Source organism: Pyrus communis, chromosome 2 (assembly GCF_963583255.1).
Source record: "Pyrus communis chromosome 2, drPyrComm1.1, whole genome shotgun sequence".
NCBI classification, from domain to species: Eukaryota; Viridiplantae; Streptophyta; class Magnoliopsida; order Rosales; family Rosaceae; genus Pyrus; species Pyrus communis.
Genome location: NC_084804.1, coordinates 13,214,715 through 13,233,810, shown reverse-complemented (window position 1 = coordinate 13,233,810; position 19,096 = coordinate 13,214,715). Strand labels below are relative to the sequence as shown.

Genomic DNA, 19,096 nt, shown 5'->3' with positions numbered 1-19,096 from the left:
AGCCCAACTAACAGTAAATATTTTTTTCCAGATTTACCCCTGACAGAACCTAACCAAGCCCGTTCACTGTCTTTGCCTCTTTCTGTCACATATGGGGCTTTTGGTGTTGCCTCATTTTCCACACCCACCAGGGCCACCAGTGTCAGTTTATTTACTTTTTATTTTTGTTGTTTTGTGTATGTGTGTCTGTGTCTGTGTTTTCAAAGTCGCTGAGTAATTGTAGGTTCTGTCAGGGGTAAATTTGGAAAAAAACATTTACGCTTTCAAGTCTTTTTTTTTTAATATTTTAATTTCGAACACTTGCGGTAATTTTTTTTTTTAATTTTTACATATATTAAGTTAAATGGGTAAATGGATACCTGTATAACTGTGGGTAATACCCATAACCGATGGATACCCGTTATAACCGTGAATAATACCCATAACTGCCCATTTAAATTTCACAGATAAATGGTTATACTCATAACTGTTTATTTATCTAAACGGTTACCCATAACCATAACCGTAAATTTTAAATAGGCGGATAACCACGGTTACCCAAACTCTTGGTTATTTTGCTCATCTCTACACATGAGCCGACCAAAACCCCTCTTATCCACTGGTTTTACAGCTGTAAAAATGAAGCTGGAATTGTTGTGCAAGATTGTAATGGGATTTTTTTTGCTGGGGTTGTCTTTTCAAGGCTGTTAGTCCGTGTCTTCGGTTAGATTCTCCTCCAAAGTTTAGTGTCGATGAGCTCCTAGAGGATGTCTTTTCATCCTAGAAAATCTCTTATCTGAATTATGACTTAACACAGGATTAGTGGTAACTTCATTAGGACGATGTTGTAAAGAGTCATTTTTTCTTGATTCTTAATCATTGTATCACATACTTATATGAAAGTATTTTATAAAACCACCAAGAGAGAAATTTATGCTTACTCGTCAAGTTTTGATTTGTCTGCATGAATCCAGAAGCATGTCTTATTCAGCAACTTTTTTTTTTTTTTAGTGAATAGTGTATAGTTTTCTAGACTAATGAAGCTCATTGTCTTTTTTGCTTTTTAGTGAAAAGGTAATTTTATTACCAACAAGAAAAATACACAAACATTAAACACGAAGAGGTCCAAAACTACAATAATTACAAAGAACAAACATGGACCTCTAAAAACAACAACCAAACAAGCCCAAGTCTACATTGTATCCCAGCATACACAAACAACAAACAACAAAACGCAACCTTAAGTTTCTAAAGTTATTGTAGAAACTCACTCCACAGTCGACACACCTCAGAATGAAGCTTAGAAGCCAATCTCCATCACCATCCACAAAACCAAAGTTGAAGAAGAAGAAGAAGGCCGCACCATCCTCCATGGACCACCAAAACGTACGCCACCCAGAAACAAAGGAAGCCCGTAGGAAGAAATATCCGACGAGTGACATCGCCAGCAAGGGCGAACATCGAGAAAGACTAACAAAGGTCAACAAGGGTGATGGTGTGGACACCCGAGCCAAAGCTCTATGCACCATTCCTTAAAATGCGGAAAATCGCAAGAAAAGGTAGGCGAGACGATTTGAGATTTAGTGGAAAGATAGTGAGGCCAAATGTTGCTGGTGGTATGGGAAATGGAAGATATGGAATTTGCGATCCAGATGGTGAAAATAGAGGCAAGAAAACTGTAGATTGGGAAGGAAAAAGGAGTGGTCTTGTTGCAGACAACAAAAAGGGAAAACAAGAAGAAGAAAACAGAAGAAGCATAGACTGTCACCGGTCCTGCCCATAGCAGGGCCAGCGGCTACACAGAAAAATGGAAGAGAAAGCTGAAACTCACACTAAGGTGAGAAGGGACTCTCAATGATAGAGAGAAGAGCTCTCACAGGAGGAAAGAAAAATTATGAAACTCGTAAACCACAAATTGCAAGTAATTACTTATAACATGTGTTGATTGTTTAAGGCTAAGTAATCAAAAGTCTTCATCTAGTTGATGTTATTAAGGGAATACTCTTGGATTCTTACCTGTTGCTTTCATTTTTTTATATGAAACGATAGAGGTTTTATTATAACTTGCCTTCATGCATGCGCTTACACGAGTGCAGAAGGCATTTTTTAAATCACGGCGTGCTACGCGCGACTTATACGTTTGAAATGTATTTACATGAGTAAATTGACAAAAGAAAAGTCAAATATTTGAAGTAAATGAATAATCTTAGATCATGCTAGAAGAAACCCTTCATAAACTAATTAAAGCAGCTGAATTCACATAATAAAATCAGTCTTTATAGAATTTACATTAAGAACAGAGAAAATAGTAATTAATAAGCAATTGATTGAATCACATTATTGCTAACCCATTGTGAGGCTAAGCCCACCCCCTCCTCCTTAGTGTAGATAATATCGCTTGTTAAAACAACAATCATTTGACAACTAATTTAATCACATTATTATCCGCATGTGAAAGACCTTTTTTATAACCAGTATTTCACGCCTCTTAAGATGTTTTGAATGCGTTTAAAAATAGAGAAAATAATATTTAATAAACAACTGATTGAATTACATTATTGCTAGCTCATTGTGAGGCTAAACCCACCCCTTCTCCCTTAGTGCAGATAATATTGTTTGTTAATAAAAATCATTTGACAACTAATTTAATCACATTATTATGCGAGTGCGAAAGACCTCTTTTTATAAACGGCATTACATGCCTCTTAAGATGTTATGAATGTGTTTAAAAATAGAGAAATTGAATCATATTATTGCTAGCCTATTGTGAGGTACTATTTTTTTTTTTAAAAGCACAAAAAAATTAATTATTAAAAAAACCACTGTTAAAATGAAGAAAATGCCCTTGCATTATTTTGGGATGCCTTTGATGTTTTATATTGGGGGGCATTTTTGTCCAAATATTTTTGTTGAAGCTTGGTGACACCAAAAGTATTTGACACACCTCGACTCGGAATGTCCACTAGGACCCCAAAATCGAGCTGTGTTGGCCGACACCTGGAAGGTGACGAAGCCATAAAGTGTGATAGTGTATAAAATGTGAATAAATTTGAACCTAAAAGTGTCTAAATACTAGAGTGCGCTACGAGTGGGAGCGAACCCATTTCACACGCGATGTCAAAGCATAAGTAAAGTACAGTAGTGTGGGTAAGAATCATACCCTTAAAAATAGCCACCAATACTAAGATTAGCCATATATCCTTGTCGATACAAACTCAGCAGTTAAAACCTGAAGGGGTACAAAACAGAAAGTGTGAGTAAGCAGTAAAACCAAGCTTCCCAAAACTATTACCTTTCTAACAGTAATAACCCCTCACTGTAATTCTCTTATCGTTTTCTATAGGATAATACTATATATATATACATATATATATCCACTCATGCTCAAAAATGGCCAAAACCATGAGTATGCTATGCCCATAAACTCTACAATGTATTAACAAGTAGGCCAAATGAACTTAATCAATATAAAATGATATATCAACCGAAATCACCTAATGTGACCCGTACGACTGTTCTCATATCTCAACAATCAATGCTAGCATATAAGACAGGAATCACCTCTAGTAACCTGTACGACTTATCCATATCTCATCAATCATCCCTGCACACGAGTCGGAACCACCTCTAGTGGTCTGTATGACAGGACTGAGTGTAAATAAGTACGCTCAAGTGCTACGATCACATGAAGACTGGGCGAATAATCGCGGGTCACCTACGAGTCGGAACCACCTATAATGGTCTGTACGACAGGCCTGTGCACCTACCTTGAATCCAAGGTAAGCGTAAGGTGCGGGAGGTGAACATCACGTGAAGGACTGTGCCCTGGCCATGGGCGGGAACACTAACACCGGAGTGCAGGTATCCATATCTCATCAATCAATACTAGCATACAAGTCGGGAGTCACCTATAGTGACCTGTACGACTTAATCTATAGCTCATTAAACATCCCTGCACACGAGTCGGAACCACCTCTAGTGGTCTGTATGACAGGACTGGGTGTAAATAAGTACGCTTAAGTGCTACGATCACGTGAAGACTGGGCGAATAATCGCAGGTCACCTACGAGTCGGAACCACTTATAGTGATCTGTACGATAGGCCTGTGCACCTACCTTGAATCCAAGATGATCGTAAAATACAGGAGGTGAACATCACGCGAAGGACTGTGCCCTGGCCACGGGCGGGAGCACTAACACCGGGGTGCAGGTTTATGAGCTCTCAGTGCATCTTAATATAACATGTGTAACTTATGGCAACCAGTACGACAATATCGAAGTTGCCTAACACATAAATGTAGTCATACTATAACTCAATCGATTTAACTAATATCATAAACTCACCTGAACTTACCTGGGTGTCCTGCGTTCACCTTTGCACTTGAAAGCATTCCTAATAATTATGTGCAAGTAATATACATATGGATATACCATGATGCAATCTAATACTCAACCATATCGTAGCATTTTCAATTATATACAATACGGTGTGAAATGTACAATCAATAACGCCCTACTCTCGAACTACTTATTTTCAGAGATAATTATCCATGACAACCTAATTAACACTAATTTAATTAACTAATTCACAAAACTAAAACTTGCCTTTACCAATCTCCTTCGCATTACTCAATTTCCCAAATAAGGCTTTTGTCTCAAATATATTATGGCTGCATCTAATGTCTCGTTAGACTGCCTACGTACCCTAAACAGGATCAAGCCATTCGTAGTTCATATTAGTACTTCAAGCATTTATAATAATTATATGAAGGTAATATACCTAATCAATTTAAAAGTGTTGATAGAACTCTCAATAATATGTACAATAAAAAGGAAAAGATCCACTCACCTGGAGTCCACGCTATGATTCTCTAGCGTATGCATCGAGGCGTCCCGAATGATTGGCGCCTGCCACGAAGTCCAAAAGTGGACGGAAGATGGTCAATTTTGCCCACAAAGCCGGCGGGTGCCTAAAACTTCCCGGTGTTGATTCGTCTTCTACAGTGGTCCAACGGGGTCAAGGTTGGTTGGGTTTTGCTCCTGGGATGATGGGCTACAAAGCCTAAGTGGTGGCATCGGCCATCGCTTTGCCCATTTTTTGGAAAATCGAAAAGAGTGGCCGGAGCACCGTATATTTTCGTCAACTTTCATGGCCTCCAACTGCCACATACCATGGTTAATCAAGGTGGTTCTTAGGTGAGTTTTGTAGAGGGGAATGAGAGCTTCAAGATGGTAGTGATGGCGACGAAAAACTCCAGAATCGGCCTTGGAAAATGGGTGGTTGATAGTGGAAAACCCATGGAAAGTTGGGAGCTTTTTTTTTTTTTTTTTTCTCTCTTTCTTTCTTTCTTTCTTTCTTTCTTATTTCTGATTTTCCTTCCCCCCACAAAACGGGGATTTTAATTTAATTAAAACTAAACTTTGAATAACCAATTTCAAACGTTCGTAACTATACCGTTATAATCCAGACTCGCAAACGGCTTTCGTCTATGCGTTCACACCAACGAGTACTACGAGAATATGTTAAAAGAATAAGTCATACGTCTCTCTAGACGATGGTCAACATAAGTCAAAATCTTTGCCTCTATGACATTTTTGTAAATTCATGCTTTTAAAATAAAATAAAAACGTAAAATTTGGAACGGGTTGTCACAGTATTTGTTAAAAAAATAATAATAATTTGACAACTAATTTAATCACATTATTATCCACGTGTGAAATACTTTTTTTTATAACTGGCATTATATGTCTCTTAAAATGTTATGAAGGTGTTTAAAAATAGAGAAATTAAATCACATTATTGCTAGCTTATTGTAAGGTACTAATTATTTATTATTATTATTTTTTAAATCATAAAAAAAATTAATTATTATAAAAAAAAGCAATGTAAAATGATGAAAATGCCCCTGCCTTATTTGATGTATTTTTTTGGGATGCCTTTGAAGTTTTTTGTATTAGAGGCATTTTTGTCCAAATATTTTTTTTGAAACTTGATGGCACCAAAAGTACTATTCACCTTTTGTAATGTCTTTACAAATACAAATATCAAAATGGACATTCAAGATAACATTCAAGAGGTGCTCAATCTAAAAAAGCTTTAACCAAACATAAAAGTCAACTTGACCAAACTAGTTGTCATCGTAATAGTTGTGACCGTAGATGTTTCTTTCATATCACACTTGAAACATATATAAAAACAGGGGTGTGATATCCACACACCCCATTTTACTTCTCACACACCTTTTGAATTTTCGACCGTCAGATCGAATGAATTGAAGAAGATCAACGGACATAAATTATCAAAGGGTGTGTGAGAAGTAAAATGAGATATGTGGATAGCACAACCCTAAAAACAACTCATTAAATTCGTAAAAGAAACATTTATGTACACATGTTAATTTGTGATTATACCGTGCTTGGTCATACCCATGAAACTATCATCAAGGCAACGTCGCATGTATGTTCTTCTTTGTTTGAATGTTCTTTTAAAATAACTGAAAGTTATCTTGGTAAAAATATTTCTAGAACCAATCCTTAAAAAAAATGCAAGTAAATTCTGAAAAAAAAAAACACTTTATTAATGCTTCTTCCAGGAATCACTTTAAGTACTTTTGGAATCGAAAAACATTTTCTTTAAAAATACTTTCAATCATTTTAAAAGCACATCTAAACGAACCATAAAAACACTTTTAAAATCAAATATCTACTGAATTTTTCTAGCAGTTGTGGAAAAAACTAACATCTACTGAATTTTCAACCCACATGGATTTAAAAACGCCCATATAGTCCAAATCAAATATCTTGCGTTGTAGATAAGCACCAGAAACTTTAGCCAATACAAAAACATTTGAATGCTTAGTGGGGCCAACAACAAACTCATCACATTTAAACTTGTGTGATGATACAACGATTTCACCATCAACAAACATTGATCAAATTGAAGGTTCAACTTTTATGCACAATATATTTCGAGCACTACTTGTCACCATAGTCAGCATGGATTTGCCTTCTCATCTTGTAGCAATTGGAGGGATTTTACTCTTTATTCTGTATCTATGGAGGGTAAAAATCCAAAGTCACAAAACCAAGGGCATCTTAACCCCACAACCATCAGGTGCCCTGCCAATCATAGGACACCTCCACAAACTTGGAGGCAAAAAGCCACTTTGCAGAACCCTAGCATCCATGGCTGACAAGTACGGTCCAATCTTCACCATACGGCTTGGCAAGGACCCTGCACTTGTGATCAGCAACTATGATGCAGTCAAGGAATGCTTCACCAAAAACGACATCGTTTTCGCAGCGAGACCAAAGTCGGCACATGGCAGGTACCTTGGTTACAATTATGCAGGTTTCGGGTTCTCACCATACGGCACGTACTGGCGTAACATGAGAAAAGTGGTCATCGCTGAGTTGCTATCTAGCCGCAGGCTTCAGACATTAAAACATGTCCAAATCTCTGAGGTTGATTCTTTTATCAAGGGGTTGTACGAAATTTGCAAAACAAAGGGGGAAAATGGTCAAGGCAAGGTGGTGATTAGCGAGTGGGTTGAGCACCTGACTTTGAATGTAATTACTCAAATGATTGCTGGGAAGAGGTATTTTGATTGGGGTAAAGTGGGAAATGACTCAGATAATGAGGGAGAGAATAAGAGGATTCGGGAAATCGTGAAGGAGTTTATGCTTGTGTCTGGGATGCCAGTTATTTCTGATATGATTGGGTATCCGGATTGGATTGATTTTATGGGGCAAGTGAAGAATATGAAGCGTATAGGGAAGGAGTTGGATTCTCTAACGGCAAGTTGGATTGAAGAACATAATAATGCAAGGAAGGAGATTGACTCAAGGGACAAGCTCGACTTCATTGATGTCATGCTTTCTGTGATTGAGGACAATACTGTGCTTGGTTATACTCGTGAAACTATCATCAAGGCAACATCGCAGGTATCTTCTTCTAACTGAGTCTTCATCTCCAGACCTACGTCTCTTTAGGATATGTTGGTAAATTCATTACAACTTTACTTGCTATAACGTGTAAGAAGTCATTTTTTCTTATCTACAAGAAATTATTGTTGTTTCACTCGTTTTTTTTTTTTTTTTTTTTTTAATGAAAATTCACTAAAAACAGAATCAAATTAGGACATTTCAGTTCATTTTCCTCCATTGACAACAAGCTTTCAGTTGATAGCTCTCCCCAAAGATAGGGAAGATCACCTGAATTTGGAAACGAATACTTGGCCTTATCAGCAATTGGTACAGTCAATATATATTCAAGAGAATAAACTAAGGAAAACTCATGAAAATAGCTTGAAAACTTTGAATTTTAATCAAAATGACAAAAAGATGTTGTAAGTGAATAGTACCAAAAGTAACTTTTTAGAGTAAAGATGTCATTTTCTTTAAAAGTGAACAGTACCATAAGTGTTTCGTTAAAACTCCCAATAAACTACCAAACTCTCTCAAATAAAACAAAGTAGTTTAACTACAGCTTAAATGGAAAGAAAAAAGAATCCAAAATAGCAAACAAATAGAAAATTGAGAGCTAAACAAAAGGCTCAAAGTTAATCCAAGTCAAAATCAATACAAACTTCAAAACCAATTGAATGTCAATCTAAATATCTTATCATCTGCATATAGGAAGAAATTAAGCTTATTAAACAGAATAATAGGCGGAAATGAGTATACTCATATGAGTCTACTTTACTTGCAAAGTTAATTATCTGCGAATTTGCTGCAACCATATAACAACTCCAATTCACTTGTACTCTAATCACACCAGATCGATTATGCAATACATAAAGCTTTAAAACCACACAGCATACACAAACTTCAGAAATTCAAACAACAAATCATCAAAAATTACTAAAAATTAAACCTCCCACAGGCTGACGGCATTCGACCAAATCCGAGTGCGGTATAAGCATCTCTACTCGTCTTGCTCCTGCTAACAAAAGAAGCAAAATCATTAGAATTGACACATGTACACAAATAATTCACCGAAACCAAAAAAGAAAAACTTATGCACACTTGTCAAATTGTAATTATATGTGAGAAAGAATGACTCGTGACATAAAAAAAACAAGCATTTTCCTCATTATGATCCCTAACTGGAAGTAAATGTTTGAAAATTGGGGAATCCATTTTTCTGTTCACCATTTATAATTTTTTATGTTGCAGAATCTGATCATAGCTGGCTCAGATACCACAGCAATCAGCTTGAAGTGGATCATCTCTTTATTATTAAACAACAGGCATGTTTTGAAGCACGCACAAGAAGAGATAAACCTAATAGTTGGCACAGAGAGATGGGTTGAAGACACTGATATCGAAAACCTAACTTACCTACAAGCCATTGTCAAGGAAACCCTACGTCTATATCCTCCAGGTCCACTCTCAGTCCCACATGAAGCAATGGAAGACTGCCAAGTTTGTGGCTTTCACATTCCAAAGGGCACACGTTTATTTGTCAATTTGTGGAAATTGCACAGAGACCCAACTGTGTGGTCAGACCCTGAAATGTTTTACCCAGATAGGTTTCTTACAACCCAAGCAAGCATTGATGTCTTTGGTAACCATTTTGAGTTCATTCCATTTGGGTCCGGAAGAAGATCTTGTCCAGGTCTCACATTCGCAATGCAAGTTATCCACTTGACTCTTGGTAGATTGATTCAAGGATTTGAATTGGCTACTCCATTGGACATGCCCGTGGACATGACTGAAGGACTAGGCGTTACTTTGCCAAAGGCAACTTCACTTGAAGTTGTGCTAACTCCACGCTTGCCCATTGAATTCTATGAAAGATAGGCATTGGGTTGTAATCATATGCTATGTAATTGTAGACTCTTAATGTTTTGCCTGTTTGTAAATGGTATTTGTATCTTATCATGTGAAAACCGTCAATAAATATAGGCCCCATAGTAGGGTGCACGCAACTTCATCTATAAAACTCTTTTGTTAAAAGTAGTAATTTGGTCGTATATGAGATGACTAAAAAAATTTAGTGTTTTGATCCTAATTTTCCCTTATTTTTTATATGGCTATAATGTGATGCATCACTAGTATAATTTATGAATATCAATTTTTTTTTATTGTGAAAAGGGGATTTTCATTCATAACAATGGACAAATACATATCGGAATAACAATGAAATACACTTTAAAGGTATTGGCACACATACGGATTTCTCTTCCCATACTTCCAAAGAATTTGTAACAAAAAGATTTTGACACACAAATAAATGTTTGGAACGTCTTAATATTGTAACCCAACTCATTAGAGCCGATAACAAATTATTACCAAGATCTTATGTACATTGAAATTCTGTGCCGCAATAGGACCCACCAAGATACAGAGCTTGCATATTTGGACAAATCACATCTAAAGAAATAAAGGAAATTTTGCTCAATTTTGTTCTATTACGTGTGTGTTAGGCAAAGTATCTCCTTGTCGTAGGTCCATGTACCACAAATTTGCATACCCAACGGCAAAACGGCAAAACGTCAAGTACGTATATTCGTAAATCGATCAAAGCCCAAACTTTACCTTTCCACTAGAAATCGAGTTATGGAAATATCTACACGTATCCAAAGAGATCCCATGGATCTATAAGATTTTGATTTTTTTTTTCTTCTAAAACTCATGTTTTGATTTAAAACTTCTAAATCCAAAACCTTGTTTGGAATGCAACTGCTCGAACTAATAAAAATTTCTACTATGCTCTTCCAAAAAAATAAAAAAAAATCGTGAATATTCAGGTCCATTGAAGAACTCATTGTTATCATCTATCTCTCTGACACACTCCAACCCAGAATATCTACCTGAACTCCAAATCGAGTTGTACTGGCCGACACCCGAAGGGTGACAAAGCCATAAAGTGTAGTGATGTGAAAATGTGAATAAATTTAAACCTAAAAGTGCCTAAATATTAGGGTGTGCTTGTGAGCAGGAATGATCCCATTTCACACGTTACGTCAGCGTATAAGTAAAGTACAGTAAGGTAGAATAAGAATTATACCATCCAAGGTAGCCACCTATACCAAGATTTGCCAAGAATTCTCGTCAACACGAAAGCTCAACACTAAAACCTGGAAGGGTGAAAAACAAGCGTGAATGGGCCTGAAAATAAAGTTTTATAAAAACTTTTTGAAAACGTTATAACTCCTCGCCGTAAAACATGTATAATTTCCAAAAAATCATACTTCGTATAGGTATGAAATCAAATGCAAATCAACAGTAAATTCAGAAGTATGCCACATCACAATATCTTAACTGTAATATAAGTAAAATCAGGTGTTCAATCAATCTATACTAGCACACAAGTCAGAGTCGCCTAATGCAACCTATACGACTAAATTGATGCTCATCAATCTATGCTAGCACACGAGTCGGAGTTGCCTAATGCAACCTGTAAGACATGACTGGATGTAATCATAATATACGCTTTAGTGCTACAATCACATAAAGACTGGCGCTATTCGTGGTCACCTATGAGTCGGAGTTGCCTAATGCAATCTGTACGATAGGACTGACACCTACTTGGATCTAAGGCGAGCATGCGGTGCAGAGGTGAGCATACACGTGAAAAACTAGTCTTGGCCCTGGGGAGCACTAATACCGAGATGCAGCAATGATGAACAGACTACATAAATATAAGCATGCCATAACAATTCAATAATTCTTGTAACGCCCCGCCCCAAAATATTTATTTCGGAAAATAATATCGATGATAGGCCCAAACTAAACTCTTGTTTAGTTAACTACCATTAATCACGATTCTCTACCTCAATTTATTATTCCCTCACAAAAATTATAAAAACATTTGTTTACCAAAACATAAGGTTAAATCTCAAATTATTCACCAAATTCATTTTCTTAGTTCAATTTCTCAACAAAAGATTTGTCTCGATTATTTAAGGCTGCATCTAAACTCTGTTAGACTGCCTACGTACCCTTAAGCGAGATCAAGCTTTTTGTAGTTCACATTTCAACTTCATTCCAACTTCCACATATTATTCAATTTATCTAAATTATCCCACATTTGTGATAATAATTGAAACACGTCAATTAGATACCAAAAGCATAATTAGAATAACGAAATTCACATAAGAACGCAATGTTGGCTCACTGGCCATGCGCTGCAGCACGCGCCGTCGCGGGTAGGGATCAGCAGCCCCGACTCGTCGAAAAATTTCACTATTTCTAAAAATTCTCAAATTTTACAGAAATGTAGATCAAGTTAAGGGGAACAACTTTTATACCTGGGCTAAACTTTAGTTTAGCCGAAGATGGCTAGAAAACCCTAAAAAGGGGTGGTTTCAATCCATCACCTCCGGTGCTCCGCTGCCCCAACCAATGCCTGGGCTTTGTTCCTGGCCTCACTAGAAGTAGTTTGATGGCGGTGGTGGTCGGAGTTAACTTTGGGATTGACGGAATCACCACCCTTGAACCGCCATACCCACCAGTGGGGTTCTTCGTGAAATGGAACCCAAACCTCGTCGAGTTTGGGTGGAAAAGGAAGAGGGAGAGTTGCTGAGTTGAATGGTGGTGGTGGCAATACTCAATTCGTCGGGGAAATGCCAGAATTGGCGTATGAGTGTGGGGTATCCGGGTCGGGTCACGCGGGTCAAAGAGAGGACTCGATTCTTTCCCTTTTTCCCCCTCATTTCCCCTCATTTCCCTCTTTCCTCATTAGCCGGTCCCATTCCTCATTTCTCTCATTTCTCTTCTCTCCTTCTCATCCCATCTGTCCATCTCTCTTTCTTCTTTTCTTTTCCTTTCATCCTAGCCACACACGTGGCACTCCCATTGCTCTAGATTTTCTGGAGCCTTCCAAAATAAATGGCAAAATGACTATTTTTGCCTCAACTTCATTCGTTAATAACTTCTTCATTATAATACCGTTTCACGAATGGTTTTCACCTACGCGTTCGTAAGATCGAACTCTATCCAAATATGTCAAGAAACATGACAAAATATATGAGGATAAAATATGTCCTCGTATAATTACGTTAAAACAACTAGGGGCATTTTTGTCTTTTCAACTTAACGATAATTTTACGACATAATTTATAATAATTTCTAGAAACAAACTTTAGAAGTTCTCAATTTAATTTTTCATACCCATATCAATTTATTTTTGATTTTCTCCGCATATATATATATATATATATATATATATATTTTTCAGGGTATTGCAATTCTAGTCAACATAATATCATTCATAGCCATAGGTATAATCATGGCATCAATAGACATATGCATACCTGTGCATCCCGTAGGATTTATGATCACTTTGTAATTTTCCGTTATTTAGCTAATTCTTATAAGCATTAGTCTAAGCTAGGCATACGTAGTAAATTCTCTTTCAATGTATAAATGGAAACTAACAAATATGTAAATACTATATAAAAGAAAAAACACACTCACCTGAAGTCCGCGCTACAATTCCCTAGCACAAATATCGAGGCGTCACGAACGATCGTCGTCTAAAATAAATATCAAATCACGTCTCAGAATTATTATCGATAGAATACGTAACTTACATAAAACACATCCCCAATGACGTTTTAGAATGATTTACAACCCATTGATCAAAAGTCAAAAGTGAAAAGTTGGTCAAATGTCGACGGTAGGGTCCACAACCCTACGTAACTCCATCCGGAAGATCCGCACCACGGATTTCCAATCCATAACTTCCCAAAAGTTTCAATAAGTTTTTAGAACAACATCCTAAAGTTTTGGAACGATGCAACAGTTGGATCTCCGCCAATTGCTAGAATTGGGTTGCTATCAACGTTTGTTTTACAAACTTAGAAATTCAATTTGAGAAGATCCATACGTCATATTCCCAATCCGTCAATTTCTATGATCCTCAAATTTTACATACTATAACTTATTAAGGTTTGGTGACGATCTAATGATCGGATCATCGAATCATAAAATAGTCAAGTGGCATAGTATTCCATTCTATGTTCAAACTATCGAACTATAACAAACGGTGATCAAATTGAAATCAAAACATCGAATTTAACTTAAAAAGGCAGCGTCAGCCCACTGGCCACGGGCCGCTGCACGTGGCGGTCGGCCGCCTCAACTCGCCGAAAAAATCAACTATTTCCAAAAATTCTCAAATTTTACCAGAATGTATATCTTAATGAGTAGAGCAAGTTTTATACTTGTGGCCAAGTCCAATTTCGCCGGCAAAAGCCCCAATTTCACTTGAACCCGCCGGAAACCCTAGAAATGGTGGGATTCGATTTGACTCCATTGATGTTCCGACACCCCTTCTAGTGTTTGGGTCTTATTCCTGGGTTCAAGGGGAGTCAACTGGAGGTGGTGGTGGGTGGTGAAACTCGCCGTAACGGCGGATAGCTGCCAAGAACCGTTGGTGTCACCGTAGCCAAACGCCATGAATTTAGCCCAATTTCCATCGAATCTTGGGTGAAAAATGAAATAGAAGAAGTATGGTGGTGATTTCAAATGAAGGTGGGGTGAAAATCGCCTGAAAAATGGCTGAGAACCGCCGGAATTTTACCGGTTCGAAACCGGGTTGTCGCGGGTATACGGGTTGACATGAAGTGGGTTTCGGTTCCCTCTTTTTCTTTTCTCTCCTTTCCCCTCCCTTCTCTTCCTACCCATTGGTCCATCTCTCTCTCTCCTCCTTTCCGATTGGGTCTCACTCTCCTCTTTTCTCTCCTTTGATCTCCTTTCTTCTTTCCTCCGTCCACCATTCCCCTTTCCATCATTTCCCTCAACCAAAATAAAATAAAATAATAATAAGAGAGATATATAAAATAATATATAGTATTTTTTACAAAAGTACTTTTTAGATTTGTAGTTCCGTAAAATTTTAACCGTAACTCCGAATTCGATTCCGTTTGCGCCTACGTGTTCATATCGTTGAGTACTTCAAGAATACGCTAAAAGAATATTTCGTATATCTCACTATACGTTGATCAACGAAAGTCAATACCCTTGCCTTTAAGATATTTTCATAAATTCACATTTTAAAAATTTATAAAATCGTAGAACTATGAACGGGTTTTTTTTCTCTCTCTCTCTCTACTTCAAGAATACGCTAAAAGAATACTTTGTACATCTCACTATACGTTGATCAACGAAAGTCAATACCCTTGCCTTTAGGATATTTTCGTAAATTCACATTTTAAAAATTTATAAAATCGTAGAACTATGAACGGGTTCTCTCTCTCTCTCTCTCTCTCTCTCTCTATATATATATATATATATATATATAAGAGAATTTTTCAAATGTGCAAAAATGTACCAAAAAATTGGACTAAATTTCTAAAGAATGCACCAAAAAAATTAGACAAGACATATATTCCATTTTAGTTGCTTTTTTCATGTCACACAAGGGTATTATCTCTTACCCTATAATACCTATTGTTCACAATTATCATTTCTTTCATTTTGCTAGTTCAAGAACCATATCAATTAGCTTAACATGGACACTCTCTTTACTATTAAACCATTAGCATGTTTTGAAGCGTGTCCAAGAAGAGATAGACCACAAAGTCGGCAAGGAGACATGGGTTGAAGCTACTGATATCAAAAACTTGGTTTACCTCCAAGCCATTGTCAAACAAACACTTCGCCTTTATCCCTCATCACCATTCTCAATTCCGCACTAAATAATTGAAGACTGCAATGTCTGCGACTTTCTCATTCCAAAGGGCACACAATGGCTTGTGAATTTGTCGAAATTGCATAGAGACCCAAGTGTGTGGTTAGACCTTGATTTGTTTTGTCCATATTACGACCCAAGCCAGCATTGATGCTTCTGATCAGCATTTCAAGTTTATTGCATTTTGGTTTGGAAGACGGACATGTCTAGGTTTCACATTTGCTTGCAAGTTATGCACTTGACAGTTGGAAGATTGCTTCAAGGGTTTGAATTGGCAAGACCATTAGACTTTCCGGCGGACATGACTGAAACAATGGGCACTACTTTGAATTCTATGAACATGGATAGGTTGCGAATTGTGATGGCACCGCATATGGTGTTGGAAAAATTAGGGTCTAATCACTATATTAAATCATATCAAAAAAAAAAAAAAAAAAATCATGCAATTATATATCGAAGTAATGCATGCACATGGATAACCAATTTTAAATGAACATAATATAATGGATTAAAAAAACCTGGAAATACGATCGAGGCAAGTGTTGGACACTTTGTCCTTAAGACAAGTTCATGCCCCACTACAGTATTTGTTTGTACCATACTTGACCAATCTCGAAACTACTAAGCACCGGTCAACAATACTGTGAAAGACCCACAAGACTTTTCCTCCAATCAGGAGGCCAATCACAACACGACACATGTCGGTATCAAAAGCCAATCACAGCGCGACACATGTCGATATCAGAGGCCAATCACAACACGACACGTGTCAATGTCAGAACAAAGCTAGAAACTCTTTTTTATAAAAGGGGATCATTCTCCCACAATAATCCCTAATGTCATTTGTACTAAACTATTCACTAGAACTCACAAAAAAAGAGCTTGAACCTATGTATTTGTGTAAACCCTTCACAACTAATGAGAACTCCTCTACTCTGTGGACGTAGCCAAGCTGGGTGAACCACGTACATCTTGTGTTATTTGTTTCCCTGTCTCTATTCATTTACATACTTATCCACACTAATGACCAAAGCAACCTAGCGAAGGTCACAAACTTGACACTTTCTGTTGTATCAAAGTCCTCGTTGATTTTGTGCATCAACATTTGGCGCCGTCTGTGGGAATCGCACTTATTCCTACTCTCTCCAGCTTTGTCAAGCTGGTTTCCACCATTCGCACACTTTCCTTCGACCAGGCACCCCTCTCAAACATGTGGAGTGAAGGGAGCCACAACACGCAGAACGACACCCCCTTGTACTTAGTGCAAAGCAACGAAAGAAGGAACGAAAGAGGTTTGCTCTTCAGGCTAAAGTCGATGAGTTAGAGGCTCAGAACAACAAGATAGCGATAAAGAATGAGATCCTCCAGGAGCAGTATGAGAAGCTTTTCGGAATGCTCCATGAAGCTAGGCATACTCAAACACATGAACTCATCGCCCCCGGGGAGGTCAACCATCACCTGGGTGACCCCCAACACGGGGGATCACCTGCCTTCAACATGGATATCCTTAATGGGGAACGAGTTACTCATCAAGGTGTTGATCAACATGAGACCTCTCTCGACCCAGCTGCTTCAACCCGAAGCAGAAGAAGTGGAGGAAAGCACCTACTTGCAGAAGGAGTAGAAGGATCAAAAGCCGTTTATCGCGACTGTCGGGACTTCCTGAGGCAACGTCGAGAGAACCCCATCCACATGAGCTCGAAGGTCAATGATCCAAGGGTTTTTGAAAGGTTCGATCATCTTCCATGCCCCAAGCCAATTTCCAATCTAGGGAATGAGCGACATGTCCTAGAGGAATATGAAGGTACGGGGGACTCGGGGGCGTTTCGACAGGCTCGCCCTGGAAGTCAGTACGGTGAGTCCAAAAAAAAATCCCATGCCCTTGACCAAGCTTTCCTACTTCCAAGAGGAGATGGAGACTTGCGGAAGAAGGATCCAGCAGTACCTGACTTCACTCAGGACCCCCTTGTCCTACAACTCCTTGAGGAAGTGAACAAGTTGAAGGCTGAACGTCAAGTCGAAATACCTAACTGGAACCAACCTAGGCCTGGTCCTCTTACAAGAAGGATCCTCGACACTCCCTTCCAAGCAAAGACAAAGCAGAAGCTTGGCTTACAACTCTACACTGGAAGGGACGACTTGATTGAACACCTTAACCTCTTTAAGTCCACCATGGCATACCGGATACATACTGACGAAGAACGATGTCTTCTCTTCCCCTCTACCCTCTCTGGAGGAGCTCTGAATTAGTATTGCCGTCTTCCACCTGAGACAGTAGACTCATTTGAGGAACTGAGGAAACTATTTGTCTCTCAACACATCTTCCAGACAGATTGCTTGAATTCCGCAGATGACTTGTACACTATTCGCCAGAAGCCGGATGAGTCACTACGAAAGTATGCCGGCCGCTTCAGCCATGAGTATTCTCGCTGCGCTGAGGCAGATGACAAGACCGCCCTTAAAGCCTTCACGGCAGGCCTACGTGACTGTTTCTTCAAGTACATGATCAATGCTAACACTTGGAAGACTTACTCTGAGGTAATGGCACATGCTCATAACCATGCCTCTGTCGAGGCAAGGACATATCAAGGGAAACTCCCTACAGCCATCCCTTATCAGCAAATAGGGAGTGGAAGCCAAATCCAACCGAATAAGAAAACCTCAACCTTCCAAACAGCAGCGACGCTTCCCCCTGCCATACCTAATACCTCGCCAAGTCAACAGGTGTATCATTCTCAGGGTAAGAGGAAAGACTTTCATCCTCACCAGTCTCATTTTAATAAAAAGAGTAAGGGGCACTATCGCGATAACCAAAAGTATCACCACGATAATACCCGCCCCCAGGCGGTCAATGCAGTGGGCCAAACACGTGTCAAGAATGGTCCTACCCCGAGGTATAAGACATACACACCTTTGAACGCCATATGCACGGCCATTTACCCCAGTATAGCTCACTTGATACCAAATCCAAGGCCGAGGGAGCTAGATTTCAAGTCCACGAAGAACACAGGCATGTTTTGTGGTTACCACAAGTATAATGGCCATGTCGGCGAGAAATGTATCACCCTCTGTAATCATATTGAAGCTTTGGCACGTGAAGGAAAAATTGACCAGTTCCTCCTTCACTCTCCAAGGGATAACCGCAACCAACGCCAAGTGAATGTGATATATTCCATAAGCGGTGGCACGCCCATATCTGAATCTTCCAACAAGGCCATGAAAAACAATGAACGAACTTTGAAGCTTGGCCACCAAGTGTTTCACGTGGAAGACATCAGGGGAAATAAGTATCAAAAGCCTAACTGGGATCCAATATGTTTCTACCCTGAGGAAGAAAGAGGTATCGTCTATCCTCACAACGACCCACTGATTGTGGAGGCTCACATAGCCAACTTTGACGTACGACGAATCCTGGTAGACACGGGGGCGTCGGTCAATATCATGTTTGCTAAAGCTTTCAAAACACTTAATGTAG

General features: G+C 38.5%; 1 protein-coding gene across 1 annotated transcript; it reads left to right on the top strand.

The window, feature by feature from the left end:
• The first annotated feature begins 6,892 nt into the window (after positions 1-6,892).
• Positions 6,893-9,987, top strand: LOC137725794 (cytochrome P450 CYP82J17-like). The gene is made up of 2 exons (XM_068464587.1): positions 6,893-7,922; positions 9,156-9,987. The coding sequence occupies exons 1-2, from the start codon at positions 6,933-6,935 to the stop codon at positions 9,780-9,782; spliced, it is 1,617 nt and encodes a 538-aa protein (XP_068320688.1). The 5' UTR covers positions 6,893-6,932; the 3' UTR covers positions 9,783-9,987.
• The last annotated feature ends 9,109 nt before the right edge of the window (positions 9,988-19,096 follow it).